The sequence below is a fragment of the Eubalaena glacialis genome, chromosome 2 (assembly GCF_028564815.1).
Source record: "Eubalaena glacialis isolate mEubGla1 chromosome 2, mEubGla1.1.hap2.+ XY, whole genome shotgun sequence".
In the NCBI taxonomy this organism is placed as follows: Eukaryota; Metazoa; Chordata; class Mammalia; order Artiodactyla; family Balaenidae; genus Eubalaena; species Eubalaena glacialis.
Window position 1 is genome coordinate 77,954,931 of NC_083717.1, and position 23,916 is coordinate 77,978,846.

Below are 23,916 nucleotides of genomic sequence, written 5' to 3' on the forward strand. Positions count from 1 at the left end.
TTAGAGTCAGAAACAGACAAAGACTGGGAGATGCTACAATGCTGGCTTTGAAGCTGGAGGATGGGGCCATGAGCCAAGGAATATAGTCAGTCTCTAGAAGGGAACAAAGGCTAGGAAATGGATTCTCCTCTAGAGCTCCCAAGAGGAAGCCAGCCCTGCCAACACCTTGATTTTAGGACTTCTGACCTCCAGAACTAAAAATGATAAATCCATGATGCTTTAAGCCTCTAACTGTGGTGAACTGTTAGAGTTTCAATAGGAAACCAATTCATGTATCAAGCTATGCACTTAAGATTTGTACACTTTGCTGTGTGTGTGTGTGTATATATATATATAAATTTAGAAGTTTACCTAAAATAAGTAATACAAGGGACTTCCCTGGTGGTCCAGAGGTTAAGAATCCGCCTTCCAATGCAGGGGACGCAGGTTCGATCCCTGGTCGGAGAACTAAAATCCCACATGCCACGGGGCAACTAAGCCCGCGTGCTCTACTGCCCACGTACCACAACTAGAGAGAAGCCGGTGCCCCGCAACGAAAGATCCCGCACACCGCAATGAATATCCCGCATGCCGCAACTAAGACCCAACGCAGCCAAACAAACAAATAACTAAATATATATTTTTTTAAAGTAATATAAAATCTGGACACATTTCTTTGAACAAAGTGGAAAATATTAATAAAAATGTAGTGCCCGTCACAACCAAAATTGCCCTAGAAATGTTACAGATGAGAGTATAATAAATTTCCTTACAATGAAGTTTATCAAATCCTGCTCATTAATTGGGAGGAGACTATTCTACTTTAGGTCCTTCTCTAAGTATGGTCGTGCCTCATCTTTAACCTCAGAAGTTCTCCCCAACAAGCTCTGGCTACTTATACACATTCCAAATGTCTTTTCCACCAAATATTTAAAGCAGATCCTTGAAACTTTAGCCCCCTCAACTTCTGAAGCTGTAAGCAGTGGCAGACCAAGGGTAGACCAGAGTGGGGAGCAGTCCACCACGGGAGGAAGGGCGTGTTATCATCGATGTACTCAGAATAATGAAGGAAGACCGACTTTTCAGTGGGGTTTTATTACTGCTTTTAAATCTCTACAGCGAATGCACATTCTTACTGTCCCCACGGGTTCTGCCACTGGCTGGAAGTTTACATTAGCCCTGAAATAATAATGATGACTCTTTAACAAGCGAGCCTTCCCTCAGACTCCCCAAGAAGCTGTCTTAAAGTAGGGCAAGGCCTAACTTACAGCACACTTTAAAATTTGATTTTTTTCTAAATTGAGGTACAACAAATCTTAAGTGAGTATTGCACAATCAGTACATTTGTATACACATTAGCTGGTGAAACCACCACTGCGATCAAGGCATAGAATATTATCTATTCTGCAGAAGGGTCTCTGATAGAACACATTCCTTACAAGACTTCTACTGATCAGGAAAAAAAGGGGTTTGGCAAACAATGCTGAGAACAGTAAACTAAGGGATATAGCACAGAAGCCATTCAAAAGCACATGGTTTGTCCTCGAGAAAAATCCAAAAATAGGTGAGAACAGGAATACAAACTCTGTGGGCATGCTGTTCACATCCTGTGTGACAGAGATTTGGCACGGTTCCTGCTGTCCCAGATTTATCCCTGAAGGGGGAAAAACAGTAAATGGGTAATCTAATCTTAGCTAAATAAAGCAAGCATTTCGCTAGCTTAAATGGGAAAGATTAAGAGGAAGGACAATAGATTTTCAATCACTAAAGAGAAAGCCAAGAGGACGTGGGGAACATTTTGTGTCACACAAATGCTAGCAGGGCTGGCCGGCCTTACCGACACCACCCTGGCCCCCCAGCCATATGGCCCTGACCCGGGCTCCACATGGACATCAGTGGGAAAAAGCTGGGAACTTTCAGAATCGCAAGGGTACAAAGAAACTCAGTTACAGAACAGGTCCAGCTGGAAAAGAAGCTGACACCAGGGGCAGACATTTATGCAAATAACAACATAAAAATCAGAGCCACACATTTGTGAGCCCCGACTTTATGGATGCCAGGCATCGCGCTGAGCATTTGGCACGGATTTTTCTCGGGTTCTCCTCACAGAAGGCCTAAGAGTAAGAATTACTATCGTCAGCATTTTACAGAAGAGGAAACTGAATTTGGAAATGTCAAGTAACCGCCCACAACGAGAAAGAGAGGCAAGACTCAAACCTTAGGTCTGTCTGATCCTAAAACCCATATTCTTAACCAGCACGCGGACAGTCTCTCTGTACATCTCCCTGTGCTGCCCGCTCACCTGGCTTCTGTTTGCTGCAGGACAATCTGTCACCCAGCGGGAGTATGTGCTTTAACCAGCGCCGCCTGCTGTTGTAGGAGAGCGGTGATGTGGGAGACAGCTCACCCACATTCTAGAAAATGCCCTCATTGCCCAATCGTCACGACTGCCACCTCCAGCCAATGCTGACGTTACCCCTAACCACGCCATTTACCCGCTCTTCAATACCGCATGGGATTCTGCTTTCCCAGAGAGTGGAGGCGAAATTGTAACTGACCCTCTATTTGCTCAAGTCCCTCCCCAAAAAAGATGTTACCCAAAACAGGAGCCCCCCACCAGCCCCGAAGCTCCACAGTATTGCATTTAAGGCTGTTCCCAAGCTGGTTACGCCTCCCTTGTCAGCGGACGGTGGAGGGGATCATGCCGCAGACACCACGGGTCAGCCCTCTTCTCAGAATCACCCGGGAGCCCAGTTGTTGACCCTGCTCACACTGTCACTCCCCCTCCCTCCATCGTCAGCCTGGGGATTCTCAGCATCCAGCGTGAGTGAGTTACGGGATGCTGATGGGTCAGGTCTTGGTTGGTCAGTGCTGTTCTGCAAACTCATGCCACTAGAGACCCACTTTCCAGGAAGCAGCCACAGCTCTAGCCTTCAACTACCCCCCTCCCCCAGCAGTGAGCCATCACCTGCTAAATAAAGGTCACCGCCCTTTCTCTCTCTTCTTTTTTCTCTTTCCTCTCTCCCACCCCTCCTTCCCGTTTCTCCACTTCCTGCCTCATTTCCAGGCTCCCTCCTCCCTTTCTCTAGACTGGCTCATCATCCGGGCAGAGCTCCTGCCTTCTGCAGGCCTCCCCCCAAACCCACAGAGAAAGGCAGTGTCCCCCACTCTGACACAGAGTGTCAGAGAAAAGCCAACCCTTCAGACCCAGGCAGGGCTTGGGGTGTCGCTGTAACGTCGAAATAGGGCTTGCCTGCTCAACAAGTAATCTAAGTTCATGCTTGGGGCCCCAGCAAAGCAGGGCTGCTAAAATATTAGTTTCTGTAAATAATTTGATACGTAATGTTTTTTGAAGCATCAAAATTTTCACCATGGGAAAAATTAGAACTTTGTGGGACTTCCTTATACTTTCTTTTACAGTTTTCTCTTTGTTTTTTTCAAGTCACACATTGCAGGGATGAGGGCTTCTCATACTTTGGGGCAGGCCTGCAGGGGACCTGCTGCACCGCAAGGGAGGCTGGGCGAGGGGCCCCGGGCCCCAAGCTGTGTTACCTTCTCCATGCGCTCAATCAGCCTGTCCAGCTCCCCGATCCTCTGGTCCTTCTCCTCTAGGCTGGTCTCTGCCACTTGCATCTTTTTATTGGCTTCTTCAATGGCTTTCAGAAAACTATTGGTTTCTTCCTGCAAAAGAAACATACTCTCCTCAGCAGAGCGTGGAGTAGCTACCAATCAGGGTCCAAACAGCTCAGGCCTGGCTAAATCATCATGTCTCTTTAAAAGCATGACCTGGGGGCCTAGAAGTGTCTCACAGACCATGAACTCAAATTCCAGGATTCTGGTTCTCACCCGTGAATAAAGACACATTGCATGGCTTTTTAATGGGCCTACTTATTTTTTCTCCTTTTTTTCCCCTTGAGTCTTTATGTCTAAAAAGAGCCTACAAATGTTATTTATCCCCTGACTAGGTGCTCAGAGTGTCACACAACCTAAACGGAATTAGGGCTGGATCTGGAATTGAATGCAGAATGCCCAGATCTTTCTCCCATATTGCAAAGCGCCGACTCAGGCAATCAATCAGCACATGTAGTAAGCCTGTGAGGACACAAGATAAGGCAGAATGGAGTCCCTGCCTTCAAGGAATTTATGCTCTTCTAGAGAAGCCAAGATGTGAGACATACAGCCCAGCTCCAATAACAGGGACAAGAGAATTCCATGGCAAAGAGCAGAGAAAGTGTGGGTTTCCCAAGGACAGAGGACACTTGCAGGTGTGTGAGTGGGAAAGACTTCATTCGTGGAGATGCTGGCATCTTCAGGGCTCTCAGGGAGCGTAGGTAGGATCAAGGACGGGCAAGGAAGAGCAAATGGAGTGAGAAAGGGCGTGGCTGCAGGTAAGCCCAGGATCTGCTCGGATGCTGGCAAATGGTCAGACCAGCTAGAGAAAGTGGTGATTGAGGACTATTCCAAGCAGGGAAGGTGGTGAGTAAAGGAAGGGAGGGAGAAGGGAGAGCAGTGAATCGGCAAATAATAAATTCCTTGACCCGTCACCCACATTAGAGTCCACTAACTCCCCTCTGAGCACAAACCCTACCAGGTAAAGCTCACCAACAATAATGCACCCCAAACTCTCTGCTACCCCATCAGCAGGTAGGACATACACACCAGGAGCGCCTCTTTCTCGGCACTGTGCCTCTGCTGCTCTTCGTGCAGCCTTTCTTCGTACTGGCTGTACAGCTTCCTGGTCAGCTCTCTCATCACCTCCGCGTTGGCTTCTTGGGAGGATTCCACCTGCAGAGAGACTCACTTCAGAGCTACAACTCTGGTGGGCTCAGGGGGAATCCACACCTTTCACTCTGTAGGTATCAAGTGTGGACTCACGAGGGAGTGGACCCATGCCCCAGGGTTCTGCAGGAGACAGAGGCAGCAGGAACTAACGGGCAAAGAGGTAGAAGGAAGAAGGAAAAGGGGTGAGCAGGTGCAGAGAAAATTAAAAGTGGCCCCTTACACTAATTTACTTGATATTATCTGGAAAAGGTGCTCCACAGGAGGGAATTTTTCAAAAGGCAGAAACGTACCTCTCTAAGTGCCAACCTTGCCCCCCAAATTTAGCCATTTTTAAACTGAATTCTCTAAAATGTATCATGCTCCACTGTCTTATTGACCTCTTTCTTCAATGACTCTCCCTGTCTAATGTTCTTTTGCTCCTGAAATTTTTATCGTCTTTTATTCTATCAGTTTTAACAAACCTTTTTCTCTAGTTAATATATCCACACTCTAATTGGCCTCAGAAAGATATGCTTTTTAAATTCTTCAGTATTCTACTGTGGGCTGAAAATAAGACCACTACGTTATTAGAATTGGGTCAGAGTCTTACAAAATCAAAAAGTAAAAAGGTTTGCTATAGGAGCAAGGAGGGAGTTAAAGAGAAAAGAGGAGATTACAGATACTGATGTTCTATTTCTTTGTTTTGTAGATTTAACTTTGAAACCAAGTAAATAATTTGTCTGTTATAAATATTAAATTTTAAACAATTATCTACCAAGATCATTCACTGGGACAAGAACAGACCTTTCAACAAATGGTGCTGGGATGATCGGATTTGTCACATACAAAAGAATGAAGTTGGATCCCTAATACACCATATACAAAAATTAACTCGAAATGGATTAAAGGCTTAAATGTGAAAGCCAAAACTATAAAACTCTTAGAAGAAAACCATAAGGCAAATCTTTGTGACCTTTGATTAAAATTAGATATGACACCAAAAGCACAACCGACGAAAAAGAGATAAATGAGACTTCATCAATATTCAATATTAAAAACGTCTGTGCTTCAAAGGATAGCATCAAGAAATTGAAAAGATAACACCTAGAGTGGGGGGAAATATTTGCAAATTATTTATCTAATAACTTGTATCTGGAATATATGAAGAATTTTTACAACTCAATAATAAAATATAAATAACCCAATTTAAAAATAGGCAAAGGATCTGATAGACACTCCAGAGAAGATATCCAAATGACCAATAAGCACAAGAAATGACGCTTAACATCATTAGTTATCAGGGAAATGCAAAACTACAATGAGCTTCACACCCACGAGGATGACTATAATCAATAACAGAGAGTAACCAGTGTTGGCAAGGATGGGGAGAAATTGCAATCCTCTTACATGGCTGGTAGGAATGTAAAATGGTGCAGGCATACCTCTATGTTACCTTTCATATTGTTTGACTTTTCCCCCCAGGTGCATACATTACTTTAAAAATTTTTTTAAGTCAGAAAAGCAGGAAGGCCTTTGAAGAGAAGCTGCCCACATGGAGTTGAAGCCATCCCATTAGTTGCACTAGCCAATCAGTCTCTAGGAAACACTTAAGCTCATATAAGAAATTTGGACTCATCCTTTCCATACCTTTGTGCTTTTCCAAATGTTGTGTTTGGAAACGTTCCCATCTGGTTTGGGGGACCTTAGCTGGGGATTCCTGGGGGCTTGCACAGGCCTAGCTTAGGAGATGAGAAAAAGTAGAGCCATGGGCAAGCAGGCTTATGTTGGGAGTGGCTGGTGTTTCCTTTCTTCCCCGGCCCTGCCCTCACCTGTGAACTTCAGGCCGTTGATTTTATGCCTCTGAAGGTTTGTTTGCATCCCCTCCTTCCAGCTTACTGCTTGTTTAAGAGAGCTGAGTTAGCTGGGTAGGTAACCTCTGGATGAGTAAGGTGTACTACAACCCGGATAGGCTACATGTTGTTTACTCCGAAGACTGGACAAAAGTCTCTCTTGATGCCCTCTCAATCTCCCCTCTCATCACTAGGCAAGTTTTGGTACCAAGAAAGCACAAAATGGGAAATCCTGAACAGAGGTTATCATTAGGGGAAAGAGACCCAGCGTGTCCTGCACTCCATCTCCACTTCTAGAATGGGCTCTGTCCCTCACATCCTGTTTACACTGCATCCAGGTCACATGAAATACTCTGAGTCCTGTCACTTTTGTAATTTGGGGGGTGTGGGGTTGGGTAACGTAAAGCATTAGTCTCTAAAACAGGCAATTGCAGACTGGATTTAGAGGCTTGGTCTCCCTGACACCACAGCACCTCTGGAACAGACACGGATGCAGAGCACAGGGGCAGAGAGTAGATACTCAGGACATATTTGTGGAATGAATGACTGCATAGAGATCCTACATTGAGGAAAAGACTCCAAACAGTCATTTCAGAACTTTTCAGCAACAAACCCCTTTTTTTCCTAGGTAACTCTTACACAGAAATACAATATATGAAAAAGTAGAAGAGCATCCCTGTTTGAAGTGAAAGCAAAGAGGAGCTGAGCGACTGTGTAGCTCTCCGGTCCCTCCCCCTTCCCAGGTGGTTGTGTTTGGCCAAGTGGGTGGTGATGGCACAGCCTGTGGGGCAGCCATCACAGAGGCTACACAGTGTGGTGTGGTGGCCCGTGCTCCCCATCAGCTGTCACTGAGGCAGCCCATAGGTAGGGGACCACATGGCCCAGTTTGTTCCCCTAACTAAATTCTATTCTATTCTATTCTATTCTATTCTATTCTATCTATCTATCTATCTATCTATCTATCTATCTATCTATCTATCTATCTATTTATTTATGGCTGTGTTGGGTCTTCGTTTCTGTGCGAGGGCTTTCTCTAGTTGCGGCAAGTGGGGGCCACTCTTCATCGCGGTGCGCGGGCCTCTCACTATCACGGCCTCTCTTGTTGCGGAGCACAGGCTCCAGACATGCAGGCTCAGTAGTTGTGGCTCACGGGCCTAGCTGCTCCGCGGCATGTGGGATCTTCCCAGACCAGGGCTCGAACCCGTGTCCCCTGCATTGGCAGGCAGATTCTCAACCACTGCGCCACCAGGGAAGCCCACTAAATTCTTAATAGCACCTCCCTTCACTCCTGAACATACTCTGGTTTGAGCAATAAATCGCATGGTACACTACCCATAACACACTCTCCCCTAGAGTAGCCTAAGGCTATGTTGAACACAATCTGAAAAGCACAGGCTTAAATAAAAACAAATTCATTCAGGAAATAATTTGTTGAGTGACTTCTGTGAGCCATTCGTGGGTCGGTTCCTGGAAGTTTCAAAGCTGGAAGGAGCACTGACATCTTCAGGGCCTTAGAAGCTGAGCTGAGGAATAAGCACGACCTGGGGGCAGGAGGGACACTGCCCAGAGTCCTTGGTCATCCATCCATTTTCTTCCTGGGGGCCCTTCAGCTCTTCATTGTCAAACCAGACAATGAGGCCTTGGAACCTCAGAGGGAATCTAAACAGTGAAGCTTCTGAAGTCCCAGACCTGTGGGCAGCCCCAGTGTGCTCTCGGTACATAAGAGCAGTGCCACGATGAGGTCTCAGTAGCCCTTGAGGCCACTGGGACCAAGGCAGGAGAGCCCAACAGGGGTATATACAGGGTACCCCCAATCTGCACTGACAGCTGTGAACACAGAAACCGCCTCAGTCCCTTCAAGTCAAATCCTGTGGCGTTGGCCACAAAAAGGGTGGGGAAGCCCAACAAAGAAGAGAAGAGATAAAGGGAAATGGGAGAGTTGGCGATGGGAGAAGAGAGAAAAGAAGGAGGGGAGAGAGAAAGGTTAGCAGGAAATCTACATTGCTGTACTTTACCTTCATTTTCAGCAGCTGATTTTCTACTTGTGCTACCTCTAACTGCCTCTGCTTTTCCCGCAGCTTGTCCATGGAGGCTTCATGTGTCTGCTGCAGATTTCTGATTTGTTCCTTAATGTTGCTATTCTCCAAAGTAACCTCCACAAGGGTTTTCTGTCAGGATGAAAATAAAAACCAGATCTAGCGGTGTGAGAAAACATGGTCAGAGTCATACACCGGGACATCCCTTTGTCATTAACGGCTGAGGGAGACATCGGCCCACAGGAGCTGCAAGTCTGGGACCCTGGTGTTAGAGCGCCTGAGGGCCCCCCTGGTGGCCAGGAGGTCTGCCGCCCTGTACTTGGGTGGGCCAGCCAGCTTTCCCCCGTAACATGCCATGGCTGCTGCTAACACCACTTGCCACTGCTTAGGATGGATGGAAATGGATTAAAACACTTTTCCAAGGAAACATGTTCGTAATACGTAATTTCACGTGGAAAAAAATTGGGTTTGAAAACAGTAAGTACAGAAGAATCCCATTTTGAAAAAAATAATGCATAAGCATCTGTCCAAATGTATTCATGCCTAGGAAAAAAAAAAACAAAAAACTAGGAGTCACCAAAATCCAAATAATGCTTTTCACTATGGGATAGGATTATAGATGGTATTAATTTTCTTCTTTGTATCTTCTATATTTTCCATATTCCCAAACTGAAATCATAAAACAAAATACGTGTTTTATAAAATGGAGATATTCCCCTTTTTTCTTAAACAGGTTGTTTACTTCTGTACTTCTAGACGAGCTGCCAGGCCAGCGACAACAGGGCTGAGGTTACTGTAATGCGTGCAAATGCTTCACCTCCCTCCCTCAGGCAGAGAAGGGTGGTGATGAAGGGAGGGGCAGGGAGCCGAGTCTGTGACTCAGACAAGTGCCTGACAAGTGTCAGAAGCCTGTTGCTTATTGCTCCAGGCTGCCCACTGGAGCAGGAATGCTTAAATTAATATCGCTGCTATTTCATGCTTCAGGTTACTTGCTTAACTCTCCTTACAGAGAAATGGCTTCCACAACCCCAGAATTTCTACCACCGGACACAGGTTTATGGGCACCTTCTACCACCTCCTGAAGTCACCTACAACTTTATATTAGAAGATCTGGAAACTCTGGTGTCGAACACACTTCCTAACACCTGAGTCCTCTTTGTAGATGACCAGTCTCTGAAGCTCCTCCACTCCTTAGCCTCCACTTTGGATAATAAGCCTCATTCCTAAACCTATTCGAATCAGTAGAAAGGATTTTCAATGGTGGTAAATAGATATTAAAGAAAATGCAGAAGCCATTTGAAAGTTGGAATCACAGAACACTGGAGATGCAAGGAGCCTTAGAAACCATCTGGCCAACCACCCTCTCTCCAAGTCCCACTGGCTTTACAAGGACCGGTCTTGTGCTCAGAACCTATATCTGGACCAAGAGACCAGGGCTGTAGCCCTGGACTAGCTATACACTTTGTTCAAGTCATTTCTGTTGGCCTCAGTTTGTTTATCCACAAAACAAGGGGGTTGGAGATCATCTCAATAGTGCTTTCCAGCTTTGACATTCTATAAAATCAAACCAAGGATCTGGTCTCGTCAGTAATAATGAAAATGGGGTAGACTAGACAATGGAAGAAATAAGAAGCCAACTATTTTCAGACTCAGTTGAGTTTCCTGGCCATGAGATGATGTGTTTCTTTCCTCTGCTCCTCCCTCTTCCCCAGCCTCCACCCCCTTCTTTTTTTGTTTTTTTAAACAACAGTTTTTAATCTTTTCATTATAAGGCTCCTCTGTCTACCCTGGAATAAGAGACTAGACTGTAACTAGAAATCAGTCAGGGTCCCTGGGTTAGGGTGGATCCTGTTCTAACAGTTGACCTCTGAAGTAAATGCCTGGCGTGTCAGTGGTGTGGACAAAAATGTTGCCTGCCATTCCAGTAAACAATGACTGCTGCCCACCATCAAGTCATCAGCCACCGCAGCCCACCCAACAGTGTGCCCTGAGGGGGATTCAAGATGGAAAAAAGCAGGATACCAGCCCTAGATAGTTAAGGTGCAAACCAAAGAAATAATTTCCATGAGCCCAGACTCTTACATCTTCTTATACATAGAAAAGCACTAAAAACATTAACTGAAGATGTCTGTTTTTTTGTGATTAACAGTAATCTTCTGATGTTTGGCTACATTTTTTTTTGAGTGAAACTCCTATCTATCCTGGTTCCTCCCTCACCCCTTTGGAGTAGTTCCTCAGAGCTGTCTGAGAGGCTGATTCCCAGGCTATAGGACTCAGTAAGGTCTGTGAATAAAACAGAACTCTGAACTTTTAGGTTGTATGGGTTTTTTTTAATCAACAGTGGGGTGGCGATTCAGAAGTATGACGGGGAAGAAAACCCAGATACTAACCAGATCTGAACTCAGGTGAGATAACAGCATTTCCTGGTTGGCCAGTAGTGAGATGTCTGAGAGGGAAGGAAAGGGAGCCTGGGTGAGCCCCCTTGATAGCACGAGGAAGGGAAAATAAAGGCTCCTGAATAAACCAGACCCAAAGTAGGGCTTGGCCTGAGGCCAGGGGAAAGCTGCCAGGCACTATGGGAGAGCCAGGAAAAGGGTGGGACTCAGAGGCCCCAACAGAAATGGGCCTCCCAGACAAATCCAAACACGAGGCCCACCCAGGCCCACTTCGGGACCGTGGCCTAGCTTTGCTGTTGGCACTACTGCCCGAACAGCTGTTAATAGAGAATACTAGATCCTAACGGAAGTGGATAATCCCAACATGAAAATTTGTTTGCTTATCTAGCAAATTATTTATAGAGAACCAGAAAGGATGTGAAATAGCTTGTGTGAACTTTCAAGAGGAAGGTAAAGAGATAAGAGCCAAATAAAGTTGGAAGGGGACAGAAACTATTATTTGCATGTTTGGAAATTAAAGCCAAGGGAAGCTGCTTCTGGTGAATATAATGCTTTACTCTGAACATTTTCAAGTTAATTTGCATGTTACGTGGGGGGGCTCAGTCGGAAGATTAACAATGGGCAGCATATGAGGGGTTAACTCCTAGCAAATCAAACTAATCAAGAGAAAAACCCCTTTGACGTGTGGTGACCACACACATTTGCACAAATGTGGGATCCTGACTCTTTTTGCTTCCCTGCCTGGTACTACAAGATATTCTTTGGAAGGCACATGATTTCTTTCAAAGCAACATAATTTCTAGGGACTTCCCTGGTGGTCCAGTGGTTAAGACTCCATGCTTCCAATGCAGGGGGTGCAGGTTTGATCCCTGACTGGGGAACTAAGATCCCACATGCCTCGCGGCCAAAAAATAGTAATAATAATAATTTCTAAATTAGGAAAAAGTACATAACAGCCTCTGGGAGTTACTTGTCATGAATGAACACAGATTGCCTTTGCTTAAGTCTGGCTTTCCTGTGGTTGGTGGAACTTCTCGTAACACTGGGGCTTAAGGGAGTGGGCTGATGTGCTGTCTTAGGCACTGACACTTAGGACCACTTGGGTGTCTAGTGGAACAAGCGACATCTCTAGCACTGAAATCAGGATCTAAACCCCCATTTTAATAAGCACAAAAACAACTGCAATTCCAAGGTTGAGAGTCTCAGCTTGGAAGCATTTCCATCAGCTTCCTTCCTTCACCGTCTCCCTGGCCTGGCCTTTACTGTGGCTGTGTGTAAAGGATTCCGAATAATGAGCTGAAGACATTCTGTGACTTACTTTTCTACAAAGACACAGGGCCCACCCTTGGCTAAGCTCTCTTGCACTGGAACAGAGGAGACCCAGGCGAATCGGGAGCAGATGAATACCTGCAGGCCGATGGAGTCCGACACCAAAGCCGAGTTCATGGTATTAAAACTGTCCAGGGCTGACGACTGGGTTTGGGTGTAATTCTGTTGATACTCCTGCTGAGCCTGTGAAACCTGGACAGATTGAAGAGACAGTTACACACAACTAATGCACACACACTCATGACAACCTTCAGTTGCACACAACCAATGCACACACACTCATGACAACCTTCAGTTACACACAACCAATGCACACACACTCATGACAACCTTCAGTTACAACCAATGCACACACACTCATGACAACCTTCAGTTAGGCTGGAACATTCCCCTGATGGTAGCCACGTCCGGGTCAGTGATATTTCAAGTACAGCTTTAAATTAAAAAGTCACCATCTGCATGACCCAGAGAGTAGAAAGACAAGACTACTTTTCCTTCGGATAATATTCACACATTCCCCCACAGGGCTTCACTTAGTCCTCGCAACACTTTGTGGCGGCCAGAACATTCCCTTTTATAAGGAGGAAACAGAATCAGAGAAGTTAAGGGATTTGTATGCAAATAGCTAGGAAGTGGAACAGCTACTTTTAGAACTAGAATGCAGTTGGATACCTTCTTGTGCCATCTTGCTTTTTTTTTTTTTTATAAATTTATTTATTTATTTTTGGCTGTGTTGGGTCTTCATTGCTGCGCACGGGCTTTCTCTAGTTGCGGCGAGCGGGGGCTACTCTTTGTTGCAGTGCGCAGGCTTCTCACTACGGTGGCTTCTCTTGTTGCGGAGCATGGGCTCTAGGCTCGCGGGCTTCAGTAGTTGTGGCTCACGGGCTCTAGAGTGTAGGCTCAGTAGTTGTGGCACACAGGCTTAGCTGGTCCGCGGCATGTGGGATCTTCCCGGACCAGGGCTCAAACCCGTGTCGCCTGCAATGGCAGGCGGATTCTCAACCACTGCACCACCAGGGAAGTCCCATCTTGCTTATTTCTACTCACCATGGAAGGAATACACTTTGGGCTCAACCAGTTCTCAAGAGCTGTTTTGTGGCTGCTGCAGTTGTTGTGCTGTCTTTGTTGGACGTGTATTTAACACGTTTGAGAGAGATTCAACAGGGGCCAGTCTTAAACTAGACCTTAAAGAAGGGCTGGATATAGAAAGGCCGGGAGAGGACTTCCCTGGCAGTCCAGTGGTTGGGACTCTGCGCTCTCACTGCCGAGGGCCCGGGTTCAATCCCTGGTCGGGGAACTAAGATGCCGCAAGCCTCGCAGTGCGGCCAGAAAAAAGAAGGCTGGGAGGCAGTAGAACCAGGGGTAAGGTTTCTGGGAGGCTCAAGGGTAGACCCCGTGTGGCCTGTGGGAGCCACAGGTAGCAGCCAGGCATGAGAGAGCGAGAAGTGCACCCTTGGGAGTGGGAGACAGAGTTGAAACAGCAGCCCAGGTCCAGGAGCAGGAGGCATGTTCCTGCTCACGGTGTGTTCCTACAGCAGTAAGTTAGCATCTTAACCTGGCTACAGTCCGTGGTGTGGCCTGGAGGAGGAGACTGAGGGTAGAGACTGAGCTCCTGCGACAGTCTAGCATGAGAAAACAGGGTGTGTAGGAGGCGGCAATGGAAAGCAAGGGGCAGAGATCTGTTTTTGCATCTATTGCAAATCCAATCCTTTGGCTTTAATTATAGTCATTAGTGTCAGTGGATGGCAGAGTGAATTTCCATAGGTAGGTGAGAATTTCACAAATCTCTTCCTACCTGTCAGTGAGCATGGGCTAGGTGGATATGTTTGAATACCCCCCTCCCCTGTAATCAAGGCAGTAGGTCTTACTTAAGCAGATAATTTCACAGACCAGACATAAACTAGACTCTAATACACAACAGTGGCAACTGTGCTTCTTTCCTGCAGATGTTAACTTATTTTTTTGAATTTTATATATTCATTTTTTATAAGCAGGCTCTTATTAGTTATCTATTTTATACATATTAGTGTATATATGTCAATCCCAATCTCCCAATTCATCCCACCACCACCCACCCCCCACTTTCCCCCCTTGGTGTCCATATGTTTGTTCTCTAATCTGTGTCTGCCTTGCAAACCAGTTCATCTGTACCATTTTTCTAGATTCCACATATATGTGTTAATATACAATATTTGTTTTTCTCTTTCTGACTTACTTCACTCTGTATGACAGTCTCTAGATCCATCCACGTCTCTACAAATGACCCAATTTCGTTCCTTTTTATGGCTGAGTAATATTCCATTGTATATATGTACCACAACTTCTTTATCCATTCGTCTGTCGATGGGCATTTAGGTTGCTTCCATGACCTGGCTATTGTAAATAGTGCTGCAATGAACATTGGGGTGCATGTGTCTTTTTGAATTATGGTTTTCTCTGGGTATATGCCCAGTAGTGGGATGACTGGGTCATATGGTGGTTCTATTTTTAGTTTTTTAAGGAACCTCCATACCGTTCTCCATAGTGGCTGCATCAATCTACATTCCCACCAACAGTGCAAGAGAGTTCCCTTTTCTCCACACCCTCTCCAGCATTTGTTGTTTGTAGATTTTCTGATGATGCCCATTCTAACTGTGTGTGAGGTGATACCTCATTGTAGTTTTGATTTGTATTTCTCTAATAATTAGTGATGTTGAGCAGCTTTTCATGTGCCTCTTGGCCATCTGTATGTCTTCTTTGGAGAAATGTCTATTTAGATCTTCTGCCCATTTTTTGATTGGGTTGTTTGTTTTTTTAATACTGAGCTTCATGAGCTGTTTATATATTTTGGAGATTAATCCTTTATCCGTTGATTTGTTTGCAAATACTTCCTCCCATTCTGAGTGTTGTCTTTTTGTCTTGTTTATAGTTTCCTTTGCTGTGCAAAAGCTTTTAAGTTTCATTAGGTCCCATTTGTTTATTTTTGTTTTTATTTCCATTACTCTAGGAGGTGGGTCAAAAAAGATCTTGCTGTGATTTATGTCAAAGAGTGTTCTTCCTATGTTTTCCTCTAAGAGTTTTATAGTGTCCAGTCTTACCTTTAGGTCTTTAATCCATTTTGAGTTTATTTTTGTGTGTGGTGTTAGGGAGTGTTCTAATTTCATTCTTTTACATGTAGCTGTCCAGTTTTCCCAGCACCACTTATTGAAGAGGCTGTCTTTTCTCCATCATATATCCTTGCCTCCTTTGTCATAGATTAGTTGACCATAGGTGTGTGGGTTTATCTCTGGGCTTTCTATCCTGTTCCACTGATCTATATTTCTGTTTTCTGCAGATGTTAACTTTTATGGCAAGTATGTCATACAAGACAGATTTTTTTGCTTCAAGGTTATTAATCACAAATATTTTTTTTAATGTTTTCTCCCATATGCGTTAGCTAGGTTAAACCAGAAGAAGCTTATTTTTTCTTTAATTTTTAGTAGGTAATACATTCATAGAGTTCAAACATTTTAAAAGTAGAAAAGGTATACACTAAAATAAATCTCCCTTTCACTCCTGTCCCATCTGCTCAGTTACCACCTTGCCCACTCTGCACCTCAAGTAGGAATCACTGTTAATTACTTTCTTGATGATCCTTCTAGTAACTTTGTGTACACACACAAAACAGTCTAGATATATTTATTTTCCTCTCCTGGTTTACATAAATGGTAGCACACTACATATGATATTTTCCTATGTCTTGCTTCTTTTTACCACTTACTCTATAGCTTTGAAATTTTTCTGTATCTCTTTTTGAAGAGCTTACTCATTCTTTTTTTTTTTTTTTTTTTTACAACTCTGTGTATTATAGAGATGTAATTTATTTTACTTTCTCCTTCTTAATGGACGTGTAGGCTTCCAATCTTTTTACTATTACAAACAATGCTTAACAACTAAGTTCATATATACATCATCTCACATATGTGAGATTTTATCTACAGAATAAATTCTTAGAAAGAAGCTTGCTGAGGATGTAGGCATTTGTAATTTGGGTAGATACTGCAAATTGTTCTCCCTAAGAGTAATGCAAACGACATTCCAAGCAGCAATCTTCCTGTTCCTCCACAGCACGGCTAATACAGCATCTTGTCCCACTTTTGCAGTTTTGCCAGTCTGTTAGGTGAAAATAGCATCTCAGGACCATTTTAATCTGAATTTCTCTTATTGAGAATGAGGCCAAGCATCTCGTCATACATTTAAGAGCTCTTCATCTTTCCTTTACTATAAGCTATCTGTCAAAAATATTTTGCCTATTTTTATGAGTTGTGGCCTTTTTCCTCTTGATTCATGGGCACTCTTTAAATACTCAGGATATTAGCCTATTATCTATAATATGAAGGCAAATAATTTTTCCCAGCTCGTCATTTGACTTTGGTGTTTTTGTCAGCACTAGTCTTCATTTTAATGTAGTCAAAGTTATCAACTTTTCCTTTTGTGGTTTTGGGATTGCATGTCATAGTAAGAAACTGCCTTCCCCACCCCAAGAGTATAAAAGAATTCACACATATTTTCTTCTGGCACTTGCAAGTTTCATTTTTTAGCATCTTTGATCTATTCAGAATTTACCCAGGTATAAGTCTGTCCCAACAGCATATACTGACTGGTCCATTTTCCTCCCTTCATTTCAGATGCCACATTTATCATATATTGGGGTACATTTCTGGGCTTTTTTTCATTGATGTCTATTCATTTATGTGCCAATACTATATACTGTTTTAATCACTGAGGCTTTCTCAATTTCTTGTAATATTAAGAGGGATAGTCTCCTTCATTGCCTTTTTTCCCCCAGAATTTCAACCCTTCATATTTATTTTCTGTATACCATGGAACCACCTAGTCCAGTTGTAAAAAACAACATAAAAATCTGTTGGTATTTTTATTGGGTTATATTAAATTTGTATATTAACTTGAATGGTATTAACATCTTATGATGTTGAATCTTCCTTTCTAAGTACATGGCATATCTTTCTACTTGTTAAAGTCTACTTCCAGATACCTGGTAGTTTTTGTTGTTGTTATTTCCTCTAACTGGTTGTTTTTTTGTATATTGAAACCTAACGTGTGTCCATTAATCTTTTACCCTGCTATCTTACAGAATTCTTTTATTGTTTATAGTAGTTTTTTTTATTGGTTCACTTGAGCTTTCTGAGTATATCACCATATAGTTTGTAAACAGTGATAGTTTTACATCTACCTGTCCAGTTTTTATACCTCTAAAAACTATTTATTTCTCTTGTTTAATTTATTTCTCTTGTTTAATTCCATTGGCTAGGGTCTCCAGTACAATGTTAAATAATAATAGTGGTAGCTGGCTTCCTCATCTTATTCCTGATTTTGGAGGGAATGCTTTGAATGTAAAGATTATTATCGCCACAAAAATTGTCCTGTAAATAATAAACTTCATTCTGTGATAAAATTCCCTCGGTTCATTTAAAATATGATTCCATCATAAGGAACATCATAAACTCAAATATCTTCAGGCAGTAGCAACTGAGAGGGAGTTCTAAGCTCTAGCATCCCTCCACATTTGACTTACTGACAGTTCCTGGGTGAGCTGTCGAATCTTCTGTCTCATTTCATCATAGTCTCCGTACATTCGCTTCCTTACATTTTCCAAAGTGGCTCTTACCTGCAGCCCACAAAGATGCTATTTAGAGATCAAGCTACAATATTTTCAAGTGAGATTTCTGAAACATTTAAGAAACCCTAATGAGAGAAGGGCCCCACAAAAAAACAATCTTAAGAACAGGACAATTGGGATATTAAGAAAGAAGATCAATCTAATTAGAAGCTGATGGAATTATCCAAATAATATTGATGATAATAATAATAAATGCATATTGTGATTATATATAATTATTGATAACTATTAATTATACAAATAACATGCTCTAAAGAAAGATTCGTTTACTGAAATTCACCTACCACCCTTAAAACCATATTCAGGCCAGATTTCCCCCTTTTCCTATCACATGTTTTTACAAGTAGGAAATGTTGAACAAGTTGACTTTCTAAACACATGGCTAGGAGGACCAAAAAACCAAAAAGCAAAAGCCACCTCTAATTTTCCCTACCTCTGCCCTGACTGCCAAAGAACAAATAAATGTTTGGAATATGAGGCAGGAAAGTATGAGCTTAGAGAGCCCGTAAAAGTGAAATTCAGTTCCTCAGTAATCACCAACAATACACAAGGCACTAAATATAAGTAAGGTGATCCCCCAAACACCTGTTTATACAAACTCTGTTTAAATTTCTCTGTAGTACCACTTCCAGAGGAGTAACGGGGCCTTAAATATATTTTCAATAAAAACAAAAAACCTAACAAATAGTCTCTGTCTTCCCCCTTCTTCTGGTGCCCCTAGGAGGATGAAGAACTCAGGGATCCTCGAATAGAACAGGAAGCCTCAAGGGAGCCCTCTCCAGAATGCTCTGGAACTTCTATCACAGGAAAGGCTCAAAGGCAGCAGTTTGGTTTGATGGGTGTGTAGGGCACAGCATGAGGGGACCTAATTTTGAAGCTGTACTTGCACAACTAGCACGTTGTTTTAAACTGACTGCATGTTTATTAGGAGTGACTGGATATTGGTGGAGATACCAGGGCAGGAAGGAGAGGGCAAGTCAAGACACCACGCCCTCCCCAGATGAATTCTAGTAATAAAGACTACTTTCTTGTCATTGACTACAAACATTTTGGCGAAATGAGCCAAAAGCACAACTTTTCATTCTGGGCAGGCAGAATGGCTCTCATCTGTGGTCCTGAGCTCTTGGGCTGCTCACCATTGGGAAGTGGGTGGAGCTGGGTGTTGCTCCCATTGGCAAATACTGCAGGAAGCCAACTAAGCCAGAGTCACCCACAAGCAAGGGAGGGCACACAAACCCATAAATACACTCAGGAATGAGGAGCGAGTGATAGGTCTGAAACCAGCTATAGAAGGTGTTTACCTGGAAATTAATTTCAAGTTGCAGATCACAGTGGCGGTTTGGAAATTCAGGTCAGTTGCTCCCCTGTGACCTGGGCACCTGACAGCCTGAACCTACTATCTTGTCTTGGGCAATCTGCAACTCTCCAATCTGCTTAGAAGGTTTACCTCTGAAGTGGTGCCATGTTATTTGGGGCATTTCAGTGAGGAAGGCCTAAGCATTTCCATGAGAAAAATACAGGAAACCAGGAAGGTGCAAGCTGTTCCTACATAGGAAAATTAGGAATGGGATACTGTGAATGGTTAAAACTGATCTTTGGGGGTTGGATGACTCGGGCTCTGAGGCTGGTGGTTGTCACACATCTTCTGCATGTTTGTGTAGGAGTATGGCTCTTCTGGCTTTTCTTCATTTTCTCTGCTAAGCATTTATTATCTTTTTTAATTCCCTAAAATTATACAAGCATCCAAATCTTTCGAGACACATTAAGAAATGCACATTTATTATTTTTGATATTTGATAAGAGATGTTCTTCTCAAAAACTCAAACAAAAGCTGACAACATGTATTTATGTCTTATTCGCAAACACAACCAAATAAAACGGGGCACAAAGAACTAGTTTTGACCTTAAGGGTCCCTTCCCAGACCCCACAATCTATACATGAGAAAACTGAAGCCCAGACAGGGCAAAAGTTTGTCTGGGCCAAAGAGCTAGACCTTGACCCAAGATCCATGGGGACTCTATTGCCCATGCTGCCCCTGCTTCTCACTTTCTAGTCCACAGGCCAGTGTTTTGGTGCACCTCATTGCCTCTCTATCTAATCACTCTGGTTTGGGTCACAAAGGCACTGGTCAATCTAGGGAGACACTGGGTGGACCAAAAAGGAATGGAGATGATGGATAGATGGATAGATGGATAGATGGATAGATGGATGGATGGATGGATGGATGGATGGATGGATGGAGGGAGGGACAGGTAGGTAAGTAGATAGATATAGATAGATAGATAAAAAAGAAATGAAAAAATTACAAGGAAATGCTCCAAAATGTTAACAACTGTTCTGGTTGAATCGTAGAATTACGGGTGATTTTGTTTTCTTCTTCATACATGTTTACATTTTCCAAAATTTCTCAATAGAACATATAGTTTAAAAGAAACGTAATATTCAATCCCTGGTCAGGGAACTAAGATCCCGCAAGCCGCGCAGCATGGCAAAAAAAAAAAAAAAAAAAAAGGAATATTAATTACAAAAAAATTGTATTAATTGGCCTGGGTTGGACAATGTCTATCATGGTTGACTTCCCACCATCCATTTCAACCTAACCGATTGGTCTGAACCAGCAATAGTCATCCTATTCCCCTTGGCAGTGATGGATTTGGGAATGGGCATGTGACCTGGGTCCTGGCCAATGAGAAACAAGGGGAAGTCTAATGGAGGGTCTCTAAAGAGTAACCAGAGATGACTGTCCTCTTTTCCTCCTCCAGACACCATCATATTTTTAGATGTTGCCATGAGCATGAGGCTGAAGGAGAAAAGAACCAAGGGAAACTCAGAAAAGTAGAACTGGAGCTTGGAGAGGCCTGCTTGGAGCCCACCTACCCCTAGAGTTATCCCCACATGAGACAAATTTCCTTTTCAAGTTGGCTTTTCTGTTACTTGCAGTGAAAAGCATCCAAATTTATACAGTTGTCCAAACTCGTACATTAGGAGTGTTCAATGTAATAAGCAAAACTACTTAAGAGCCTAGTTATCATACATGGAAGAAAGAAGCCATTTGGTCTCCTGAGTATCCCTACTTAGTAACATCTAGAAATTCACTCTATACCTCATTGCAGAATTACATCTGCGCTTTTTCTATTACCATGAAGATCTGTAGCCACATTTCCATCCACAATGATAACACTTAGAATTGTTTCAAAATGCCTTATTACATTCATATCAATGCTTCCAACTCCACCCTCTTACATGCTACAAGAAGTGTATAAACCAGAAAAAAAAAAAAATCCTTAAACAACTCACATCTTTGATGTAGTTCATCTCTTCTTTCAGCTGATTGGTGGTCCACCCATACACCACCATTTCTTTCTGCTGGTTTTGATCTGATCTTCGCACCACACCATAGACAACACCCTGAGGGAGTTTCATGGTGGGTTCATCATTGCTCAGGTCACGATACTAAAAGAGGGTAGAAAGAGAGAAAAGAATAATGACTCTTTAGGCCTCGTAGAGACAGCTGTCATCATGGGCCCACTGTATATGGTTATGCAGGTTGTACCCAGCACTAGGGTGCCTGGCAGTGGGGAGAGCGGCCAGTAGAAATCCAGCCTGGCCTCTGCTCGCCAAGTCACACCTGACCTGGGCTGAGCCTGCCTTTACCCTGGAGGAAAAGCACCTTTCCCTAATTTCTACCAAAGCTCTGTTCCTTTACCTCATAGTACATCTGCAGGGCCCCATCTTCCCAGAGAAGGTGCCTTTACTTAATTCTCACAAAGGTGCCAGGTGGACTTGTGCCATCCCTGATAACAAGAGTGAGTGTCTAAAATCTCGCATTCTTGGTAATACTGTTTTTCTCTTTATACCAGTTCCTCTGTATGACTTCATCCTCATCATTAACTGTGTGGCCTGAAATGCATGAGGTTGAGATACGCAAGGGAAGAATTTTGGCAGCCATCTGGCAGCCAGATTGTCCTCTGAGGTTAGGGCTGACCCTGGAGCCAGTTCCGAGGAAAGGGGGTGGGGTCACCTGTTGTGACCATTCATGAAATATTTCTGAAAAGCCAGGCAGAGGTGGCATACCTTCACCCCAAAAGAATCTTCTGCTCCTTAACTCTCTCAGTTAAAGCTCTGATCAGTGCTGAAGTGCAAATACCTTTGGGAAGTGGGGAACATGTCCAAGTCCTAACACATCTTCATACACTGAAGGCTCAAGAAGCAGGAGGAAGAGAAACTAAGATTTGTTGAGCACCTACTATAAGCTAGAAATGTTCCTTACACGTTTAATCTTCACAACGACACCGTGACATGGTGACTGTCCTGTCCACTTTATAGCTGAGAAAACTGAAGTTCAGAGAGGTTAAGTCTCTCCCTTATGGTCACACATCTAGATTCAAGCCCAATTCTGTCTGACACTAAGGACACCTCCCCACAGCGCAGGCTTTGTTACACGTAGAGGCACAGAGTAGGCCTTCACAATATGGAAGGGAAGGGACAGGGAAAACTCAAGATGAGACAGTGAGACTTCAGAGAAAAACCAGCCTACATCTAATCTTCCTTGGGACAATGCCACAGAAGGCTGAATTCCATTATGGCAACTCTGTTCTCACACTAATTTTAAAACCACCTTTGCATAAATTCTTTCTATGCACTTGCGAAACATCTTTGACATATAAAACTGTAATTTGCATTTTAAAATCATTCATTTGCAGCATAATAGTAAGTACTTTATGATCCCATTCAGTCAAAGTTTGTAAAAGTAAAGCAAAGTTACCAGACAAATTATTAATCATTAACGACGTCTAAGGAGGGGACAGTGGGGAGGGGCAGGGATGCTGGAGGTCAGGATGACTTCAATTTTTTCTTTATACCCTTGTGTATGGTTTGTTTACAATGTGAGCTTTTTTAAAAAAAATTAAGAAAACGAAATATCCATTGCTTCCCACTCTTCTGTACAAACCTGTTAAGAGAGAAAACATGAGGAGTGGGACACTCTGCATTTGCTTCTGGAAAATGCTTCCACTTGAGCCCCTCAGTACCAAGGGCACTGAGGCAACTCTTGAAGTTGGTACCTAAGTTTGGGTGAGTGGGGGGTTAAATGGCTCTCAGTGGACTGCGAAGCTGGGATTAGATATCCCTGCTTTATTTACTACACATGTAATTAGGAAGAGGAAAAGCTCTAATGAAACTCCCCACATACCAGGAAACCAAAGCATGCTCTTTCTGTCACCAACTCCACCCAGTTCCTGAAAAACAAGCTGTCGGCCTAAGGCTTTGGGGAAATGCATTTCTGCAAAGCAAAGGTTTTCGCAGGTGGCCTGGCTTACAGGAAAATGCTCAGGTGGCCGGATACAGAGGACTGTGCCTCCCTGCCCACGCGGGGAGATGAGGACCATCACTGATGGAGGCAAATACAAACATGCCAAGGACAACACAGTCTGTGAAACACCACCCTAGAGGTCGTGGATCTGAAAATTATGCACGTGGAAAGATACCAAAGTTCTGTTAAGTAAAAAATAGTAAATTTCATATTCCCATTTTTTGTTTTAGAAGTGTGTGTTTGAGTATGTAAAACACCTAGAAAGATGGACTCCACACCGTTAATGATAGTTTCCTCAGTGAAATGGGATTTCACGCTTCCCTTTATGCTTTTCTGTATTCTATTTTTTAATTAGTTTGAAATAACAGGCATTATCTTTGAATTGATCATTTTTATTTTAATTTTCAAAAAATGAGAACTAAAAAATTATTACAAGGTCAGGGTCTAAATGACAGACCCACAGGGAAGGGCCCAGCACAGGGCTCTGCTCAGAGGCAGGGCCACCAGCATGGGCCGTCCCACAAGGACAGGATTCCTGCGGCAGCGTGAGGACAGGGAAAGGGAACGGATGGTTATAAAGAAAGAGAAGGGGAA

General features: G+C 43.4%; 1 protein-coding gene across 11 annotated transcripts in view; it reads right to left on the reverse strand.

Moving 5' to 3' along the window:
- MYZAP (myocardial zonula adherens protein) overlaps positions 1-23,916 on the reverse strand; it is a 134,321-nt gene that overhangs the window by 53,637 nt on the left and 56,768 nt on the right. For all 11 annotated transcript variants that reach the window (XM_061180278.1, XM_061180273.1, XM_061180270.1 and 8 more), the window contains 6 exons: positions 21,309-21,464; positions 17,906-17,998; positions 12,430-12,543; positions 8,606-8,758; positions 4,639-4,764; positions 3,532-3,660 (listed from right to left, as the gene is read on the reverse strand). In XM_061180278.1, the coding sequence (XP_061036261.1) occupies positions 3,532-3,660; positions 4,639-4,764; positions 8,606-8,758; positions 12,430-12,543; positions 17,906-17,998; positions 21,309-21,464 (771 nt within the window). The remainder of the gene's footprint in view (positions 1-3,531; positions 3,661-4,638; positions 4,765-8,605; positions 8,759-12,429; positions 12,544-17,905; positions 17,999-21,308; positions 21,465-23,916) is intronic.